Genomic DNA, 17,905 nt, shown 5'->3' with positions numbered 1-17,905 from the left:
CCACAGTATTTCTGGTCTGGCCCCAAGTATATATAGTAAGCTAAGAGTTCTGGCCTTCAGCCAGAGCAAGCAAAATTGTGGAAACTCAATGGCGTGGCTATCATTTTTCTTTTTCTCATGCCCAGAATGCTTCCTAGCCAGTAAGTCATAGGCAGATAAACTTAGGATCTAGGGGTCTGAGCATGTTGGGGAAGCAGGTGGATTTGGCTACAGATACTCAGTACTTTCTTGGGAAGTGCTGAATTGGACTGGAGGCCAGAAGTGGGACTATAAGGATGGATGGCTTTACATTTTTAAAATTTATACTTATTTTATGTATATGAGTGTTTTATCTGCATGTATATAAGTACATCCGTGCATGCAGTGAACATGGAGTCTAAAAGAGTGTTGGATCTCCTGGAACTAGAGTTACGAAAGTTGTTAGCTGCCATGGGAGTACTGGGAACCAATCCTGGGACCTCTGCCAGAGCAGCCAATGCTCTTAACTGCTGAGCCATCTCTCCAACCCCAGCTTCACTTTTTTGAGTCCTTTTGGAGGTCTAGGTATGGTTGTTAGGGACCATCCAATTGGAGGACAGCCCAGGTTCCTGCCTCATTGTCAGCAGGCTGGGTGAGGACCATCTCCCTGTGTTCAGCCTGCTAGACTTCCCACTGCAAATTCTTTAGCACATGAAGGTTAAACTGAAGCATGTTGGTTAGTATGGCTTGAGTCACATTGGCTTAGGGACCACCATAGCATAGCTGTTCCCAGCCCTTCAAAGACGGGGAGTGCTGGAGGCCTGCTGGAAAGGTCTGGGCTGGCCCTCGGACAAATGAGCCCATCAGTGTTCTCTACACAGTCCCATAAACACAATAATTGATGAGGCGAGAGTCTGAGGGAGTAGAAGGGGTGGATCAATCTGACTTGCTTTGGCACTAACAGGCTGGTCTCTTGACAAACAGCAGGGGTCGGTGCCTGGTGCGAACCTGTGCCACTCTGGAGATGGAGATGTTTAAGCCCACTCCGCAGGTCTGATGAGGTCCTTCTAAGACTGCTTCAAACTGGTTCCAAACTGCAAGTGCCCATGGTTTGACTGGGTGAGGATTTGAAGTGGGGAAGCCTCTGATCTATTCATATTCATCTTCTTGTGAATCCAGCTTCGCCACTGTTCTATCTTCTACAAAGGAGCTGCTACTCTTTTGTGTGTATGTGTATTAAAAATGTTATTTATTGCACTGGGTGTAGTGGAACACACCTTTAATCCCAGGATTCAGAGGCAGGTGGATCTCTGTGAGTTCCAGGCCAGCCTGGTCTACATAGTTCCAGGCCAGCCTGGTCTACATAGTTCCAGACCAGCTGGGGCTACAGGAAGACCCTGTCTTAGAAAGACCAAAAAAAAAAAAAAAGTACTTATTTAATTTTCTATGTGTATGAGGGTTTTGCCTACATGTATGTAAGTGCACCTGCTTCGTGCAATGCTGAAGGCCAGAAAAGGGTGTTAGATCCCCTGAAACTGGAGTATAGAGCATTGTTAGCCCCCATGCGGGTGTTGGGAACTGAACCAGGTCCTTTACAAGAGCAGCCAGTACTCTTAACCGCTGACCCATCCCTCCAGCCCTAAGTTAACTACTCTTTTACTTGTTTGGAATGGGGGTGTTTGAGATAGGAGCTCACATAGCCTAGGCTGGCCTCAAATTGACTATGAAGTAGAGCTGACTTTGAACTCCTGCTCTACCCGCCAAGTACTGGGATGTACCACCATGCCTGGCTTAGGAGTTGCTCCTTCTGTCAGGATAGACTAAGAGACAGAGGCAGAATCGGTGTAAACAGCCCTGTTCAGAGTAGTTTGGGCTACAGAGTCAGTTCTGTCTTGAAGCCGTTCCTCCAGCAGGCCAGGCTGGGTTGCAGTGTTACTAGTGACCAGCAGGGCAGCACAGGTATTCTTCCAATCTGTTCATTACCATGTCGGTGAGGTGCCCTGATAGGCCTGCTGCTTCCCATATCTTAAAGAGTGGCTGTGGCTGCAGTGCATGTCCATGTCTGGCCCTAACAGTGGCTCCTTGTGTTAAGGTAGCAGCAGCAGTCCACAGGGCTTTCTTATCTATGAACCAAAAGCTTTTCTGGCAATTCTCTAGTACATTCATCCTGTCAACATGTGTGTGAGTTTGTTAGATGGTTAGCCATACCTCTCTGGAATGTGGGCTCTTAAAAGATGTGCCTGAGCACTGTGGAGAACATACTCAAGGTTCTTCAGGGTGAAGGGTGCCACGGGCAAGACAGACTTAATCTAGCAGTAAAGAAAGCAGCAGTGTTCCTGGCATCATAGTAGAACCTGTAGCAGGGTCAGGGAAACACCTAACTTTGAGGAGCATTAGAGCCCATGCCAGAAGTGCTTCCAGGACATTCAAGGCCCCAGAATACATTGGAAGGTACGATCCTCTCAATAAGGACTGGAAATTGCCCTCCAGGTGACCTGGTCCAGATATCTACTTATTGGAGCTTAGGTCCAATTCAAGATGTGTTGAGAAAGTTTGAATCATTCTCTTTAAAACTATCCCTTGCCAGGTGTGGTGGCACATGCCTTTTGTCCCAGTACTGGGAGCAGAGGCAGACCAATCTCTGTTTGCTTGAGGCCAGCCTGGTCTACATTGTGAGTTCCAGGTCAGCTGGGGCTACAGGGAGACCCTTCTCAATAAGACCAAAGAACAAAAACAAAAAAATCCCTTGGGGGAACACAAGAGGTGGCTCAGGCGTTAAGAGCACTTGCTGTACAACAGTCTGTAACTACAGTTCCTAGAGATCTTCTGGCCTCCATAGGCACCTGCATGAATGTCGTATACATGCATACATTCACACATACATACACACATACAAATGAATGAATGAATAAATCTTAGCTGGTGTGATGGTGCATGCCTTTAATCCCCGCACTCAGGAGGCACAGGCAAGCTGTTCTCTGAGTTCAAGGACAGTCTGGTTTACATAGTGACTTCCACGCCAGTCATAGTTACATGGTGAGACCCTGTCTCAAAAAAAGGCAAAACAAAAATAATAAATAAATAATAAAAATAAATCTTAAAATCTCCCTAAGGTAGGCTAGGGGATGGCAGGGGTCACCTCCTTCAACCAGGCTTTGGTAGTGCTTTCAACCAGAGCACTTAAAACTAGGGGGGCTGGAGAGATGGCTTATCAGTTAAGAACACTGGCTGCTCTTGCAGAGGACCTGGGTTTGGTTCCTATAGCACCTACATAATTTTTTATGCCGGGTGTGGTGGCCCATGCCTTTAATCCCAGCACTCGGGAGGCAGAGGCAGGTGGATCTCTGCGAGTTCAAGGCCAGCCTGGTCTACATAGTGAGTTCCAGGACAGCTGGAGCTACAGGGAGACCCTGTCTCAAAAAGAACCCCCCCCCAATTTTTAAAATTATTTTTATTTTATGTGTATGCATGTATTGCCTGCATGTAGGTAAGTGCACCCATGTCATGCAGTGCCCGAAGAATACAGAAGAGGCTGTTGGATCCCCTGGAACTGGAATTACAAACAGTTGTTAGCTGCCATGTGGGTGCTGGGATTCAAACCCGGGTCTTCTGCAAGAACAGTGTTCTTAACCACTGAGCCATCTCTCCAGCCCCATATTTTTTTTTTTTAAACTGCTCCTTAGGGTAGAGGAAAGATCCCTTTCCTCCTTGTTAGACTCATCATCTAGAGAACAGCCCATCTTGGTAACCTGGGTCAGCATCGAGGGGTAGGGGAAGGAACACCAGTATTTTGTATGGGAGAAGTGCCGCCTTTCCCTAGGGAGTGTATAAATGCAGATCCCAGTGCTGTATTGGAATCATTCAGATGGGAAGGTACTGTTGAATCCTTTCATACTAATGCCTGCCCTTGGTTTCTAGCCCTGGCCTAGTGTGTCCAATCTGGCCAAGGACTTCATTGACCGCCTGCTGACAGTGGACCCTGGAGCCCGGATGACTGCATTGCAGGCCCTGAGACATCCATGGGTAGTGAGCATGGCAGCCTCTTCATCCATGAAGAATCTTCACCGATCCATCTCCCAGAATCTCCTCAAGCGTGCTTCCTCACGTTGCCAGAGCACCAAATCTGCCCAGTCCACACGTTCTAGCCGCTCCACACGCTCCAACAAGTCCCGCCGTGTTCGAGAACGTGAGCTGCGTGAGCTCAACCTGCGCTATCAGCAGCAGTATAATGGTTGAGCCACCAGCTATGGCATGGACACTCCATAGTTTCATCCTGACCACTCTCTGCTGTGCTATCTGGGCCCAGTACCTTCTCTGGAGCTTGGCCTCATGGCCAGCAGTTTGTAGAGTATATCTGGCCCCAGTCCTTCTCTGTGCCTTTAGTAGTCCCCATTTCCTCCCATGGGCCTGGGCCTCTTGTGATGTACTGGTGGCCTAGGGGGCTATTACACCACCTGAATTAGGAACCTGGTAGGCGGTTGCTCTATATGAGTTTGGAGAAAGGGCAGGACCTGGCCCCCACTGGTTCCCTTATCCTTTGGCTCTTGAATTAAAGGGGCATACTGTGCTGGGTAGAGAGGGTCCTATGGCCCAGCACCCTTTGAGACAATTACTTTTATAACCTTCCTTTCCTCCACAAAGCTTTCCTATCTAGCTCCCACATTCCATGCCATCCTGATCTTAAGATTATGCTCCAGTGGGAGGTCCAGCTTTGGCCTTTGCTAGACTGCAGGCCCTAGGTGCCTGATTGGACCCTTAGCCCCAGTTAGATCCAAGCAGCCCCACCCGTACCTCCTAAGTCAAGATCTGTCTTCCTTCATGGTGCCACCAGAGATCCCTTCTAAGCCCCAAGACTTGCCAGGATTTCTGGTGATAGGACTGTAGCATGGGCCTTAGCCTCAGGCTTCAGCCTCTCTATGAGAGGGAGCCTTTCTGTCACCCTCAGTGTCTTTGTCAGAGTCCACTGTTGTCTTCCTCTCCTATTTGGATACCCATTTCATTCCCAAGTTGCCTCCTCCCCAACTGTGGGGAGTTAAAGGGAGCCCCATTGCTGCTACCTGGGAGATTTGTGTACCTGAATCGAGGCAGAGGGTTCCCCTCAGCATTCCATTGTCAGCCCTGGTTCCATCCTTTGGTACTAGCCATTTGCTCTTCCTTTCAGAAGCTGCAATGCCTTCCTCTATAGCTTCATGAAGGCGCCATCTAGTGTCTACTCTGGGTATTGGCAGCCTGGGGGTGATTGATGCACACCATTTTGCATACCCACAATCCTTCAAAAGTAAGAAAGGAAGGAGTTGTATTGGGGGAGAGTCTTGGGCTGCTCAACTCCCCTTCTGCTCAGATTCTGCACACCTCTCCCTGGAACTTAGCCATACTGTGTTACCTGCCTCTGAACCCTGGGTGTCTTGGGTGGTGGCATTGCTGTGGGAGCTGGCCATGCCCTGTGTGCCCTGTGCCCATTTCCTTTCACAGCATTAACTTTCCAGTCTGGTCCCGCTGAGTCTCAGGTTGGAGGGAGCCTTTTGGGGAGGTGGGGTGGGCTTGGGGGGCTGCTTTCCCAGAGGACTGAGCCAGAACAGTCCCTATGGCTATTATGGTCTCCCCTACTGCTACACTAGGCTGGAATTCAAGCTCCCTCCTTCTATAGCAGCTTTCAGTGGGTAGGAAGGGTCCAGAATCTAGCTTGGGCCTTAGCTAGACTTGGGGCCTCTGCCAGCAGGGAGAGTCTGACCCCCACTCAGCTCCTCCCGGTATGCAGCCTTGGGCTAGGCCCTCCTTCTGCATATGCCACCTCTAGTGGGAAACCAAACCAAAGAGACCACTCTGTGCCAAGTCAACTGTGTCTTAGACACCCTTTCCTTATATCCTCATTGCCTCCTAGGCAGGAGGCAGTGGAGAATCCAAGCCTCACAGCCTCTGACTTCTCCCACCCACTGATTCCCCAGGTGTCTCTGGGGGCCTGAAGCACTGGGGATTTATTTTCTCTCTTGCCCGGGATAGGCCTGGTCTTGAGGATAGAATGGAGGGAGTTTAGCATCTTGGGCCTTTGATAGGTCCACTGGGTCTTCATGCCATGGAGAATGTGCGGTTATTTATTTTGTGTACTCTGTAAATGTATCTTCTGTATCCAATAAACAGGCTGCCCTCCCTAGGGAAGGCTGCCATTTGTTCTGACCACCCTGACTCTGTTGTAGAACCAATGGATTTTCCCAGGGGTAAGAGTCACAGCCCTTTCTGTTCTAGAAGACAATGTCCAAGTCAGGGGTAGAACTCTCAAGAGCCCTTCTTTCTCCTGAGCCAGGATAACAGACATGCGTACACAAGAGAAGAGAGCCTGGTGTCTTTATTGAGTCGAGATGGGGAAGTGGTCTGTGGAGAGCTTAGTTGTAGGCTATGACCTGGTTGATCCAGGTGTTGAACTTGCTAACCCGGGTGTACACAGCTGGTGCTTGCACATTGCAGTTACTAGTGCCCCAGGAGACAACACCAATAAGCACCCATGTGTTTCCTTTCTGGCAGACAAGAGGGCCTCCTGAGTCACCCTGAAAGGGAGAAAAGGGAGAAGTCAGCCTGGCAGTTTGAAGAGGTATTCCATGAGTCAGTGTAGAGGGCAGTGTGCCTGTGCTTACCTGGCACGAGGAGGCACCTGAGCCACCTGCACAGATCATGGAGTCAGTGATACTTGAACCCCAGTACTGCCGGCACTGATTCACTGTGACCAGGGGTAAAACTACCTGCTGGAGACGTGCTGGTGTCACGTTGCCTGTGGACCAGGAAAGGGTGGTTAGGCTGGCCCAGGATACTTGACCCCCTCTCCCCCAGCTCTTACCCAAGTTCTTACCCACGCCACTGATGCGGCCCCAGCCAGTGGTGACACATGTGAGACCTTGAGGCAGAGCCTCATTTGAAGAAGCCAGACAGACTGGTGAGATTTGTGCTGTGTACCTGGCTGGTGAGGCAAGCTTCAGGAGGGTCATGTCATTGTTCAGAGTGGTGGGGTTCCAGTTGGGGTGTGTAATGGCCTGTGGGACCAGGAAGGAGCTGTGTATGGTTGGGGTGAGTAGAGGCATCTAAGGTTGTGCTGAGTCAGATGGCTCAGGGCATGCTGGAATTCTTGTGCCCAAAGTAGCCCACCCACAGTTCATTTTTCTTCCCACACATGCAGCCAGGCACTCACCTTTGAGATGGATAGCACCTGCACAGGCTCAGCATTGGACGATCGGTCGTATTCTCCCAAGACGACAAAGTTACTGCCAGGACTGCAAGGATAAGGGGATTAGGCAGCTGCTGTGGGGTGCAGAGCAAGAGGTGTACCAAGGGAAGGAAGTGGAAGAATTAGACTGGGTAGAGCAGGTGGAATACACTCACCTGACATCGCAGTGGGCAGCAGTGACCACCCAGTACTGGCTGATGAGAGAACCACCACAGAAGTGGAAGCCATTTCTATCCTAGGGTCAAAAGTCATATGTGGGTAGGCCTTAAGTTACATGTAGATATAAAGCACCCAGGACCCTACCCTGCCCATAGGGTACGTGTACCTGCAGGGACACCTGCCAGGGCCAGGAGCCTGGCACTGCGTTCTCCCCATTGACAATCCTCTGGCTGTAGCTCAGTGAAGGTGAGATGGTAGGAACACCACAGCCTGGACATAGGACTGGTGAGGCTCCACATCCCAGCCCACCTCTCCCCACATCTTTTCCCCAGGTGCTCCAAAGCTGTACATCCCAGAGGGGTCAAAATCAACAGAGCTAGTAACCCTTCCCTTTGAGTGCCTTTTGGGCCTACAGAGCTATCTCTATTACCCTCACCCAACCACCCCCCAAATCCTGTCCACTCCTTAACATCTACCCGACAGTGTTCCTTAGACCACTTTTCTCCCTGATTGCTGTTATCATCTCCTCCTTAGTCCTTTGCCCATTCAAGGCCTGAGCAGTTAATACCTTTCATGCACCCAGAGGGCTCCACCTAGACTAGGCTTTGCCACATACCACTTTTATGGCTTCCTAAGCTCTCTCAGGTCTAGCTCAGGTTCCTGTCTTATTTGTGAGACCTGTCCCTATATTCATCTTTCCTCACTTCCAGCCCTGCAGGCTCACACCTTCTGCCTTGGTACATCAATTTTCCTTTGTCCACACATCCCTTCTGATGAGGCTGGTTCCTTCTCTAGGCCTCTGGATGAGCTGGGAACTAAGTTGCCTTTGGTTGTTCAGTCATGATTGATCCCAGCCCACTCACCCCAGGAGGAGCCAAGGAGGACCAGGCTAAGGGTTAGGCTGAGTAGTAGCATTGTGGAAGATGTGAACAGAGTTGAGAACAGCCTGGCTTTATTTATGTGTATCTTTGTCCTTGGGCCTAAGCCTTGGGCCTGAGACCAGGCCAGCTGTGTGGTCTCGTCCCACTCCCATACCCACCTGGGAGTAGGCCAAAGTCCTTGGAATTATCAGGCATAGCCCAGGTGTGAGGCTCTCACCTCCACCTCCCCAAGCCTTGGTTTCTGATTGGCTTTCTGAACTACCTCACACCCCAATGTTGATCACTGGGTACCAAAGACATATGGTTGATTAGGTCTACTGAAGTGTCAGCCTGGGGACTGGGACCAAAGAAGTTTCCCAGGGCTATCAAGGATACTTGGCTCTCAAAGAAGGCTGCTCAGAGCATAGGGGTGTTAAGGCTGGTGGAAGCCAGATGTGGCCAGCTTTGCAGTGGAAGGCCATGGATGGAGGTTGTAAATCCTAACAGACATTATCTCAAGGATTCCTCATCACTTTGGAACAGGAGTCAGAGGTTTGCTCAGAGATGCTGATGCTCCCACCAGCATGAAATGGGGTGGGACCCAAACCCTGGCTGGCTCTGGGCCCCACATTATTGATAAGTGTAGCCCTCATTGACTGGAAGCCTCTGGACTGAAGTTGCAGGTAGAAGGGCAGCAACCAGTAAAGCTGACTGCTTCCAAGCCTCAGACTGCCATGGGCAAGCCCTGGTATCTACAGCTCCCTTGTTACTGAGCTCTAGGCTGAGCTTGAACCAATGGAGAGAAGATGCTTCGGTGTGCAGTTGTAACGAGTTGGCTGGACTTTCAGGGGTGTGAGGGCTTTGATTGGCTCAAAAACACCTTGGTCCAAACAGTGAGGTAAATGGAAGTATGGAGGAATGGATAGACATATGATCAAATACAACATAATATGAATTGTAAAGTTAGTAGATATATGGATGTTCAGTGTGCAATTTCTTTAACTTTCCTGTATATATAAAAATATTCATAATATATTAGGGGGAACACAGTGGGGGCCACAAGGGATGTCTAGTCTGCAGGAGAATTTCTTTAGAGAATGTGACTTACCAGTTCTTGAAGCCCCAGTGGAACTTGGCTACTCAGAGGGCAGGATATTCATACCAGCACCCAGCACCTAGGCCTGGCACTCAGTGCTCAGCATAAGATTCTTATGTAAATGTGTCCTCTCTCCCCATGAGTCCATGTACTCTTCCAGCCAGAGAACTTGGAGTCAGTATCCCTTTTCACAGCCCCGCATGTTGCAGACAAAGCCAACATTTGTATCAGTGGCTCACAAGTGCCTGATCATCTGATGAATGTTACAGGTAGAGGCATTGTAGATGGATGTGTGAGGAGTACTTGATAAGAACTTGTCCTTAAGAATCAGGAAACAATTCCTCTCTCAGTACTTTAGCCCTCATGGGACCCAGGGTGGGCCTGATGGAGACATGGAGGAATGGATATACATATGATCAAATACAACAAAATGAATTGTAAAGTCTATTGGACATATGGATGTTCAGTGTGCAATTCCTTTAACTTTCCTGTTGTATATAAAAATGTTCATAATGTGTTAGGGGGAACACAAGTGGGGGCCACCAGGGATGTCTAGTCTTCAGGAGAATCTCTTTAGAGAATGTGCCTTTGTCCTAGAATGAGGCTTTTTCCTAGGTCACTGATAAGCCAGGTAAAGGCACTGAATAGGAATTGACCATGGGGTCTTTCATAGCAGGGGTGTTGGGGTGAGAATGATCTGTCTGGAGTTAGAAAGTTTAGGAGTTTGGCTATGACTGAGATTCACACCTCAGGCCAGGAATTGGACCTGTGGGAGGCAGTGGTTCTTGCATGGATACCTTAGTCACAGAGCCCCATGACTGCTTGTTCTGCTCCACTCAAGACACAGTGTTCTGTTTGTATCTCCTGGATTTATTCCCCCTTGTTCCAAGCTCTAAGCCTCAGGCCACTCTACTCCACTTCCATGGCTTGCACAGTTTCCTCCAGGAGCTCCAGGTTTAGGGGCCTCACTTCCTGGGTAAGGACAGCTGTGGTTCCAGGTGCAAAGTGGTAGCGGCCAGCTCTAGAAGGGAGGAGGGACAGCCGTTCAGCATGCAGCTTGTCCTGTTCTAGCAGACCCCCTAGGCATTTCCTGCTCCTACCTCTGCACAGGCTCTGTAGGTGAGCTCAGTGTTCTCAGCAGCTTGGCACCGGTTGCAGTGATCACACATGCATCCACACTGCCCCCAGAGCCCAGGTCACCCAGGATCCCTGCAGTGACTGCTTCCACTAGCAGCTCCTTTGCGGTTTCCAGCTGTGGTATGTGAATGAGGTGTAATGGACCCTCTGGCGTTAACTCAGGCTCCAGCCTGGGGACTTTGTTAATCTTGAAGCCGGGATGATTTACCATTTGTGCAAACCCAACCTCCATTCTCTCCCTCCATCCCAAATTTCCTTCCCCTGGGTTCTGCTTCCCTCTCCCCCCAAGACCCTGTGTTCCGTCCACCCACTGTCTGCTGCACAATCTTCTCAGAGTTGCTTATAGTTCTTCTTATAGGCTTCTTCCAGAAGCCTGCCCATCCACTAATCCTCTATCATTGATTTTCTCTCTGGGCCTTAGATATCTCTGAAGTCCAGTCATCCACTTCCCTCCCACTCCAAAGTCCAGGCTTCAGGTCTCACATACCATTCAACTGGGCTTCTCCTCTTTATTTGGCTAATGAGTCTTTGTGAACTTCTTTCTGTGGTCTAAGCTTCAGTACTGTCTGAACCTCACTTCTCTCTCATTACTCAGTCCCTACTCGGTGGTCACCTTCCAACAAGCCTTCCTTACTTCTATACTTGGCCAGGATCCTTATGCATTCCCCACCAGTGAGCATGAAGTAGGGGACAGAAATCGCTCACCGTCATATTTGGCTGGAACCGGTCCTCCAGCAGTGCCAAGGCTGCATCCTGTCCAGAGCCTACAGGTGGGAAAGGGCATCTGAGGTCTGCTGCAGCAGCCCCATCTAGAGGACAAACGTGAGGATAGGGTCACAGGGGAAGGGGTTGCTACGTAGGAAAAGGGTGGAAGCGCTCACCCAGGGCCGTGAAGGGCAGACGACTGTAAGAACCGTGGGGGTGCACGCCATAGAGCTGCGGCCCAGTCAGGTCAACACCGCCCACGATCAAGGATGCTCCCACGTGGCCTTGGTACCTGTGGACAAGTGAGCACAGTCACTGTCACCTGTAGCCAGGCTCCGCCCCTTGCAAAACTGCTCTTAGGTCTGCGTCCCACCCCTTCCTGCGGCCTGGCGCCCTACAATTGACGTTGTCCCTTTCTGTTGCTCAGCTTTGGTTAGGCCGGCCTCTTCCGGTCTCTCTGCTGGTCCAGCCTACTCTTTCTTTCTGCCCACTTACTATTGGCCCCGCCCACCCTGCAGCTGCCCCTCCGGGGATCTCCTTAGCTCCTCCCCCGCACCGGAAGAGCGTCTGGCGCAGGACGCGGGTGACGGTGGCTACCCGAGGCTCGCGGCCGGTGGACAGCGCGTGCAGCTCCATGTTGGACGCCACCATACGCGTGGTCATCTCGGCGTCCGCAGCCACTCCAGCCCCACAGCAGCTGGGGGAAATGGGAGGGTCGGTGTGGACAGGGCTAAGATGTGCAGGGTGGGGCGTCGGGGCGGCTTTCCTGAGTGGGAACTGGGCTGAAGGGTTCTCACTAGATTTTGGGGGCGATGAAGTGGATCTTCTCGCAGCTCTTGTCCGCCACGACCGAATCATTAGTGGCCCGCGTATCCGCGCCCAGGATGACCCCGTCCTGAGGAAGAGCCGGGCCTCAGTGCCCTCCACCTCCTCCCGGTTGGCTACCCTTCCTGCCCTCCAGTCCCATCACCCGCTCACTCGGTACACGAGTCCCGCGATGGTGGTTCCAGTCTTGCGTGCATGAGGGACCTGGAGTCCCGGAAGGTCTCTTTCCAAAGCTACATTCCTAGAAACAGGGTCGGGTGACTGGTTTCAGATCTGCTTCTAGGGTCCCTTGAACTCGTCCCCCGAACCCAACTCAGTCTCCATCTGGGTTAAGCCCAATTTCGTTGCCCAACACGGGCTCCCCCCACCCCCACCGCCGCCAGTGAAAAAAAGAGACGGCCCACAGCAAAGCACAGGCAGCTCGCAGCTAGAACTCCACTCCTTCACCTCTGGCAGTTCTCGAAGGAGAAGCCTCCTCTGTACTCCAAGGCCGGCTTCAGCATCTCGGGGCAAGGAGGTCGAATTGGGATCTGGGGGTCGATGGGTGGATCACACAAGTGGGGCCAGGGGCAGCAGAAAGGCGTCCAGGCTTCCGAGGAGCTGATCGCTGATCGGCCGGGGGGGGGGGGGGTAACGCTTCTCGCTTTCGCTTTCACCTCCACCCTAGTTCAGAGGTTGTTGCTGCAACTTTCTTTCACTTTCACCTTTGCTTCTAGTCCCAGGTAGTTTGGGGAAGGGGTTGGTGCCCTTCGCCAGGCCCTCCTTGCCGCTCCCCAGATCTTTTCCCAACCCAGGGACAAATCCTTCCCCTCTAGCCATTGTTTAGCTCCTTCATCCCCTTCCAGTCCTACACCTACCTCCACCCCTCCAACTCCTACCTGAACCCCACCTCCATGCCAGTGCTCTAAAGCTGTGGAACACAGGGCCAGGTACTGACTTTCCAGTAGGTGAGGCTTGGCTGAGTTTGGTCCTTTGTCACTTTTCCTCAATTCCTCTTTCGTTGCCTTTGCCACCTAGAGACCTCAAACAGTGATTGGTAACCCTTGCGTCTTCCCTCTCTTAAGGAGGGCAACTTGGGCTGGGGATTTAGCTTTATGGTAGAGTACTTGCCTAAGGACAAGGCCCTGGCCTTGATTCCTAGCCCTGAAGAAAAAAAAGGAAATTAAATTGTGGTATGCACACCTTTAATCACAGCACCCAGGAGACTGAGGCAGGAGGATTGTTTCCAGTATGGGTTATAGAGAGTGAGGTCCTGTCTCAAAAAATAAATTAATTAATCCTTTTAGATCTGTTATTACCTTTCAAGAAGTATTTTAGTGTCAGTTTTTGTAATCCCACAGGAGTTTCAGTTTTCCATTTTGCTTAGGAGTTGAGTATTAGGGGACCACGGGATGTGTTGAGCTTAATCTCTTGTTTCCCTGAGTGTTGAAAGGCGAGGAAAGGCAGGCTGGGTCCTACCCGAGCTGCTTTCTCACTTCAAGCGCGTGTTGGCAGTAAGAAGCCTGAGCTCCTCTTTCCAGATCCTTAGAAGAACCCGGGGGACCCCAGTAGGAAAATAGGGAATTTCATACTATTTGAACAAGCTTTCTTCATAGTAGGTCAATCTATCAATTGAGAAATCCCCATGAAGAAACATTAAAGTACATGAAACCAATATAAATAGAATACTGTGACATTATTTAAAGATAACAAATGTCCACACCAAAAGATTCACTACAGTGTAAAATACCACACAGTCATTAAAAGAAATGAACTAGAGCCTCATGTACTGATGTAAGAAGCCAGGAGACTGGGGGGAGGCATGTGTGAGGGGGAAGGGAACAACAAGAAACAATAAACATCACTAGCAAATGTTAAGGGAAAGGATGCAGGGAGTGGAAACAGGAAGACTTTCGCAAAGTCCTGTTTTAAAGGAGCACATTAAAAAATTTAAAACTAGATAAAGATGCTAAAAACGAAGGTCCATGTGTCAACATATTACCACAAGTATTGAAAAGGTGGCCCAGATGATCAGTACTTCAGTAAACTCTCAGGCTCAGGGGAAGGTGTTAAATGATTAAGTTGCCAGGCTCTGCCCTTATTCCTCCATACTAACCAGCCTTCGCTTCCACCATAGTCAGCCTGGTATCAATCCCCAGATAGAAGTAGAGACTTTCTGGAAGTCATCTCACCAGTGACAGTGAGTTGTATAGCAGATTCCACCAAAAGAAACATTCCCTGAAGAAGGGAGGGAGAGGCCAACAAGACTCCTGAGGTAAACAAAACACCACCTGCCTGAGCAAGTAAAAACCTGCAAGACTATAGAAGGTCCCTATATGTATGTATATATTTGGTCTTTTTGAGATAGGGTCTCCCTGTAGCCCCAGCTGACCTGAAACTCGCTATGTAGACCAGGCTGGCCTTTAACTCACAGAGATCTGCCTTCCTCTGCCTCCCAAGTGCTGGGATGAAAGGCATGGCCACTATGCCTGGCCATATTTTAGGCTCTTGTATCCAACCAGAAATTAAGAGACTATTTCAAATTGTATTTCCTTATGCCCCATTCTGCAGCTGTGGGTACAGCTAGCTCCAGCCCCCAGGCCCAGCAGAAGCAGCATAGGGCAGGCTTCCTGAACAGCTGCACATCTCAGGATGTTCAGTTCCAACTCAGGCCTTAGCAGAGCCTTTCCTACCTCAGGTCCCACTGAGTCCTGGACCTGGTAACATAGGATTCCGAGTGTAGGGACCCTAGTAGTGCCTTCCCCTTAACCCACAACACACAGGGCTTACAACAGCAAAGGTCTTTATTCAGAGGGTAGGGGCACTGGGCTGGCAGCTGGGGATACAGGAGTGCCATGGCGGTAGGCACCCAGCAGGATAGTGTTGATGTGCTCCAGTGTTGTGTTGCTGAAGACCATGTTGAGGTGTTGTGTCCCATTCATGGGCAGCAGGTGTACAGGCTGGGATTGGTGGCCCTGCCACCGGCGACAGAGCTCAGTGCTTCGTGTAGCCACTGTGTCATCACCATCCTCATACAGCGAAGCTACAGGGTCTTTGTAGGGGAAATTGTGGTCATAGATGTAGGTGTGGGGTGTGGGCAGGCCCACACCATACAGACAGTATACTTCCACACCAGGTGCTGGGAGGCCTGCCAGTAGGTCACGTGACTGTAGCCACATATACCAGCCTTCCTCAAAATGCAGATCCGTAAAAAAGCGCTTGAAGTCATGACCTGTGTAGTTGAAGCTTGGTGTGGAAATGAACACATGGTCTTCAGGCCATACCTGGTGGGCTGGAAACATCCAGGGAGAAGTCGTCGTTATGCGTTGTTCCTCTCTCAGCTTGATACTGGACATGAGTGGGATGCCCTGGTTGTCACCTGTGGACATAGCAAGGTGAGATAGTACAATACTCAAACTTGTCCCTTCCCCATCCAGACTGTGATTCCAAGCCATAGAACAGAGCAGGTCTGATATTAAGTGCTGAATATGCTTATTAAAGGAGAGCTATGTTGGTATCTCTGTAAGGCAGAGCTGTAGGGTCTCAAAAAATGTGGGGGGAAGGGGTGTTGCTGAGAATGGGATGTGTGAATTGTGTGTACATGTGCACTGGCTATTCTCCCTCAGGCCCCGTATGGGGCTCATGTTGCACAGGGGTCACAGGATTATATTTTGGGAGAACGAAATGATGGTCTGTTTTACCATCGGTGGTGAGTCTCTCTTTCATTAGATTGTGAACTTCTGTGGGGAAGGCTAAGCCTGGTTGTGCCCAGCATACAGTGGTGTTCAATTAGTGATAGCTGTGTTAGTGCTGGGTTTCTGGGGCTACTCCTCAGGAAGGGCAGGAGGGATCCCTAGGGTTGGTGCTGCTGTGGCAAATGCCCTCAATATGGCAGATTCCTCTGCACAGCGGCTTCTGGGAGTAGAAAGTAGCTGAAAGCTGAAGTGTATGAGACCTGGGGCCACAAGGAACAAATCTGGGGTTGGTTTCCTCTGTTTCCTTCCATTCGCTGATATAGACTCTGGAAGGAGTCATCCTAACAGCCCTGCCAAGGTCACTGCTTTCAAGGAGCTAACAGAAAGCAGGTGTGTCCCAGAGACACTGTCTCCAGACAACCATTGTGAGCAGTTGGAGTGCCAGCTCAGTGATCTGCTTCATTCCTTCCTTACTGCCCACCAGATGATGGGCAGTAAGGTGAGAGGCTCCTCACCTGAGGCCAGGACCAGCATGGGCTTGATAGAGCCACCCCACGGAGCCCCAAGAGAGATGAAGCCATCAATGAAATGGTCCTTCCAGGACTGAGGTTGATGCAGTAAGAAATAGAGCAAATGCAGGCAGCCAAGGCTGTGTCCGATGAGGAAGACAGGCTTCGCGTAAGTAGCATACATCTCTTCTACCAGCCCTGCCAGCTTCTGGTAGTACTCATCCTGTTGGCCTGCAGATGGGTGGATAGGTCAGGACAGTTAGGGTCTGGGACCACTTGCTCTACCCCTAGCCCATCACCAGAAGTCACTCACTGGGTTCCAGACGCCAGTCATAGGGTGCAGCCCGTACTGTCTCATCGCGAACATACCCGTTGTTGACGAGATTCTGCACCAATGTATGCATGTAACCTGCACGGAGGGAGCAGCATAGGAGCTCTGCCTATGACACCTGTGGCCAGCCTGATGGCCCACCAGAGCCCCAGCCTGCCTGAGTGCACACACCTGCTAGCTTGTTGTTATCCAAGTACTCAACAGAGTAGGTTTTGCCAAAGCCAGGGACACGGATCTGTACACCAGGGGCATTGGACACACGCCCAGAGCTGCGGTTGTAGACAACCCTGGGGACAGTGAAACAGTCAACAACCAGTAGCCCAAGGGGCAATGTGGAGGGGATAGGCAGAGCTTATGGGACATACCTGGTATTATCAATCCAGCAGTCCACCCCAAGGGGTAGAAACATATTGAGATCCAGCCAGATGGTGAAGAAGTCCTCTGTCTTGCGGTAGCATAACCAGTTCACCACATCTGGTTTATCCAACTTTGCTTCTAGCCGATTCCCCATCCAGCCAGGCACTGTGGGCACCAGCTCTCATTCTGGACTCCTTGGTTTTGCTCCCTGACCCCACCCTCACACCAACCCACCCTTCCATCTCCCACACCCTGAAGGTATGGGTGATAAATGACATTTATCCTCTTCCCCAGCACACTCCTTACTGTCCTAGCAGTACCACAAAGCCCAGGCTCCCTTTAGTCGGGGAAGGTGCAGGAACCAAGGCCACTGACCCCTGCCCCTGAAAAGCAAACATCCAGCTAGGCCTTCCATTACTGCCAAAGTCCAAGGTGACAACAAATAGGTATGGGGGAGTGGAGGTTGGGTTTAGGGTAGGGGGCAGGCCTTTATGGGCCTCCTCTGGGCTGGGCATCTTTGGTGAGGTAGGAGCCAAGGAAGATGTAGTGGGGCTTAACCCAGGATCCAATGTATCTTGTAATGCCCTGGTCAAATCTTGCCCTTAGGCAAATCTCATCCCACCACCTCCCCCACTCCCTGCTGGCCCCTCTAGAGTAGACATCTCAAGACAACAATGTGATGGGGGAAGGGGTGATGTCTCTATAGGACATCTTTGGCCCCTCCCCACTCCAAGTCAGACCTGGGGGCTAGTGTTGGAGCAGAAAGGCCTTGGCACCATCTGCTGCTGCTGTCAGGGGCTGGGACCCAAGCTCCCCAAGTTCTTGCCTGGTGTAGCAGGGTCCTAGTGGGGGCTTACCTAGGATGACAGGCCGTGTGTGGTTACTGAGCTCAGCCTTGGGCGTAGTGTGCGGGGGAAAGAGCACATTGAGGAGCCAAAAGGGGGCGACAGGAGGGAGCAGCAGCCCCAGCAGCAACAGCACCCACTGCAATGGGGAGCCAGGCAGCCCCATTCCAGCCTAGTGCCTACTGCCAGATGAGGCAGTCCTGGTCTGGCCTTATCTGGAATGGGGATGGGAGGGG

The 17,905-nt window shown here is 50.9% G+C and overlaps 4 protein-coding genes across 9 annotated transcripts in view; 1 reads left to right on the top strand and 3 right to left on the bottom strand.

Annotated features, from left to right (window-relative positions):
- Positions 1–6,141, top strand: part of Pskh1 (protein serine kinase H1) — a 28,438-nt gene extending 22,297 nt beyond the window's left edge. The window contains exon 3 of one of the 2 annotated variants that reach the window (XM_008839056.3): positions 3,877–6,141. In XM_008839056.3, coding sequence (XP_008837278.1) covers positions 3,877–4,194 — 318 coding nt within the window. In that variant the 3' untranslated portion in view covers positions 4,195–6,141. The remainder of the gene's footprint in view (positions 1–3,876) is intronic. The other variant, XM_029566407.1, reaches the window with a different exon arrangement.
- Positions 6,142–6,278: 137 nt separating this feature from the next.
- Positions 6,279–9,667, bottom strand: Ctrl (chymotrypsin like). 4 transcript variants are annotated; one of them, XM_008839053.2, is made up of 7 exons: positions 8,194–8,386; positions 7,497–7,600; positions 7,327–7,406; positions 7,136–7,217; positions 6,800–6,980; positions 6,588–6,721; positions 6,279–6,500 (listed from the first exon to the last, which is right to left on the bottom strand). In XM_008839053.2, exons 1-7 carry the CDS (start codon positions 8,243–8,245, stop codon positions 6,339–6,341), a joined length of 795 nt encoding a protein of 264 aa, XP_008837275.1. In that variant the 5' UTR covers positions 8,246–8,386; the 3' UTR covers positions 6,279–6,338. The 4 variants fall into 4 exon arrangements, with proteins under 4 accessions (XP_008837275.1, XP_029422324.1, XP_029422325.1 ...); XM_029566464.1 differs by lacking the exon at positions 8,194–8,386 and adding an exon at positions 9,299–9,667 and having other exon boundaries at positions 6,285–6,500; positions 6,800–6,999; XM_029566465.1 differs by lacking the exons at positions 7,497–7,600; positions 8,194–8,386 and adding an exon at positions 9,299–9,667 and having other exon boundaries at positions 6,285–6,500; positions 6,800–6,999.
- A 50-nt stretch (positions 9,668–9,717) lies between these two features.
- Psmb10 (proteasome subunit beta 10) lies at positions 9,718–12,589 on the bottom strand. 2 transcript variants are annotated; one of them, XM_008839055.3, is made up of 8 exons: positions 12,401–12,584; positions 12,107–12,194; positions 11,926–12,023; positions 11,685–11,825; positions 11,305–11,420; positions 11,129–11,187; positions 10,387–10,538; positions 10,136–10,307 (listed from the first exon to the last, which is right to left on the bottom strand). In XM_008839055.3, the coding sequence occupies exons 1-8, from the start codon at positions 12,454–12,456 to the stop codon at positions 10,196–10,198; spliced, it is 822 nt and encodes a 273-aa protein (XP_008837277.1). In that variant the 5' UTR covers positions 12,457–12,584; the 3' UTR covers positions 10,136–10,195. The 2 variants fall into 2 exon arrangements, with proteins under 2 accessions (XP_029422323.1, XP_008837277.1); XM_029566463.1 differs by lacking the exon at positions 10,387–10,538 and having other exon boundaries at positions 9,718–10,307; positions 12,401–12,589.
- Positions 12,590–14,718: 2,129 nt separating this feature from the next.
- Positions 14,719–17,875, bottom strand: Lcat (lecithin-cholesterol acyltransferase). The gene is made up of 6 exons (XM_008839051.2): positions 17,682–17,875; positions 16,833–16,989; positions 16,639–16,754; positions 16,450–16,545; positions 16,143–16,367; positions 14,719–15,311 (listed from the first exon to the last, which is right to left on the bottom strand). The coding sequence occupies exons 1-6, from the start codon at positions 17,833–17,835 to the stop codon at positions 14,737–14,739; spliced, it is 1,323 nt and encodes a 440-aa protein (XP_008837273.1). The 5' UTR covers positions 17,836–17,875; the 3' UTR covers positions 14,719–14,736.
- Between the last annotated feature and the right edge of the window lie 30 nt (positions 17,876–17,905).

The sequence above is a fragment of the Nannospalax galili genome, unplaced genomic scaffold (assembly GCF_000622305.1).
Source record: "Nannospalax galili isolate Female #2095 unplaced genomic scaffold, S.galili_v1.0 scaffold799, whole genome shotgun sequence".
Taxonomy (NCBI): domain Eukaryota; kingdom Metazoa; phylum Chordata; class Mammalia; order Rodentia; family Spalacidae; genus Nannospalax; species Nannospalax galili.
The sequence above is the reverse complement of the archived record's forward strand: the minus strand, read 5'-3'. Positions and strand labels throughout refer to the sequence as shown.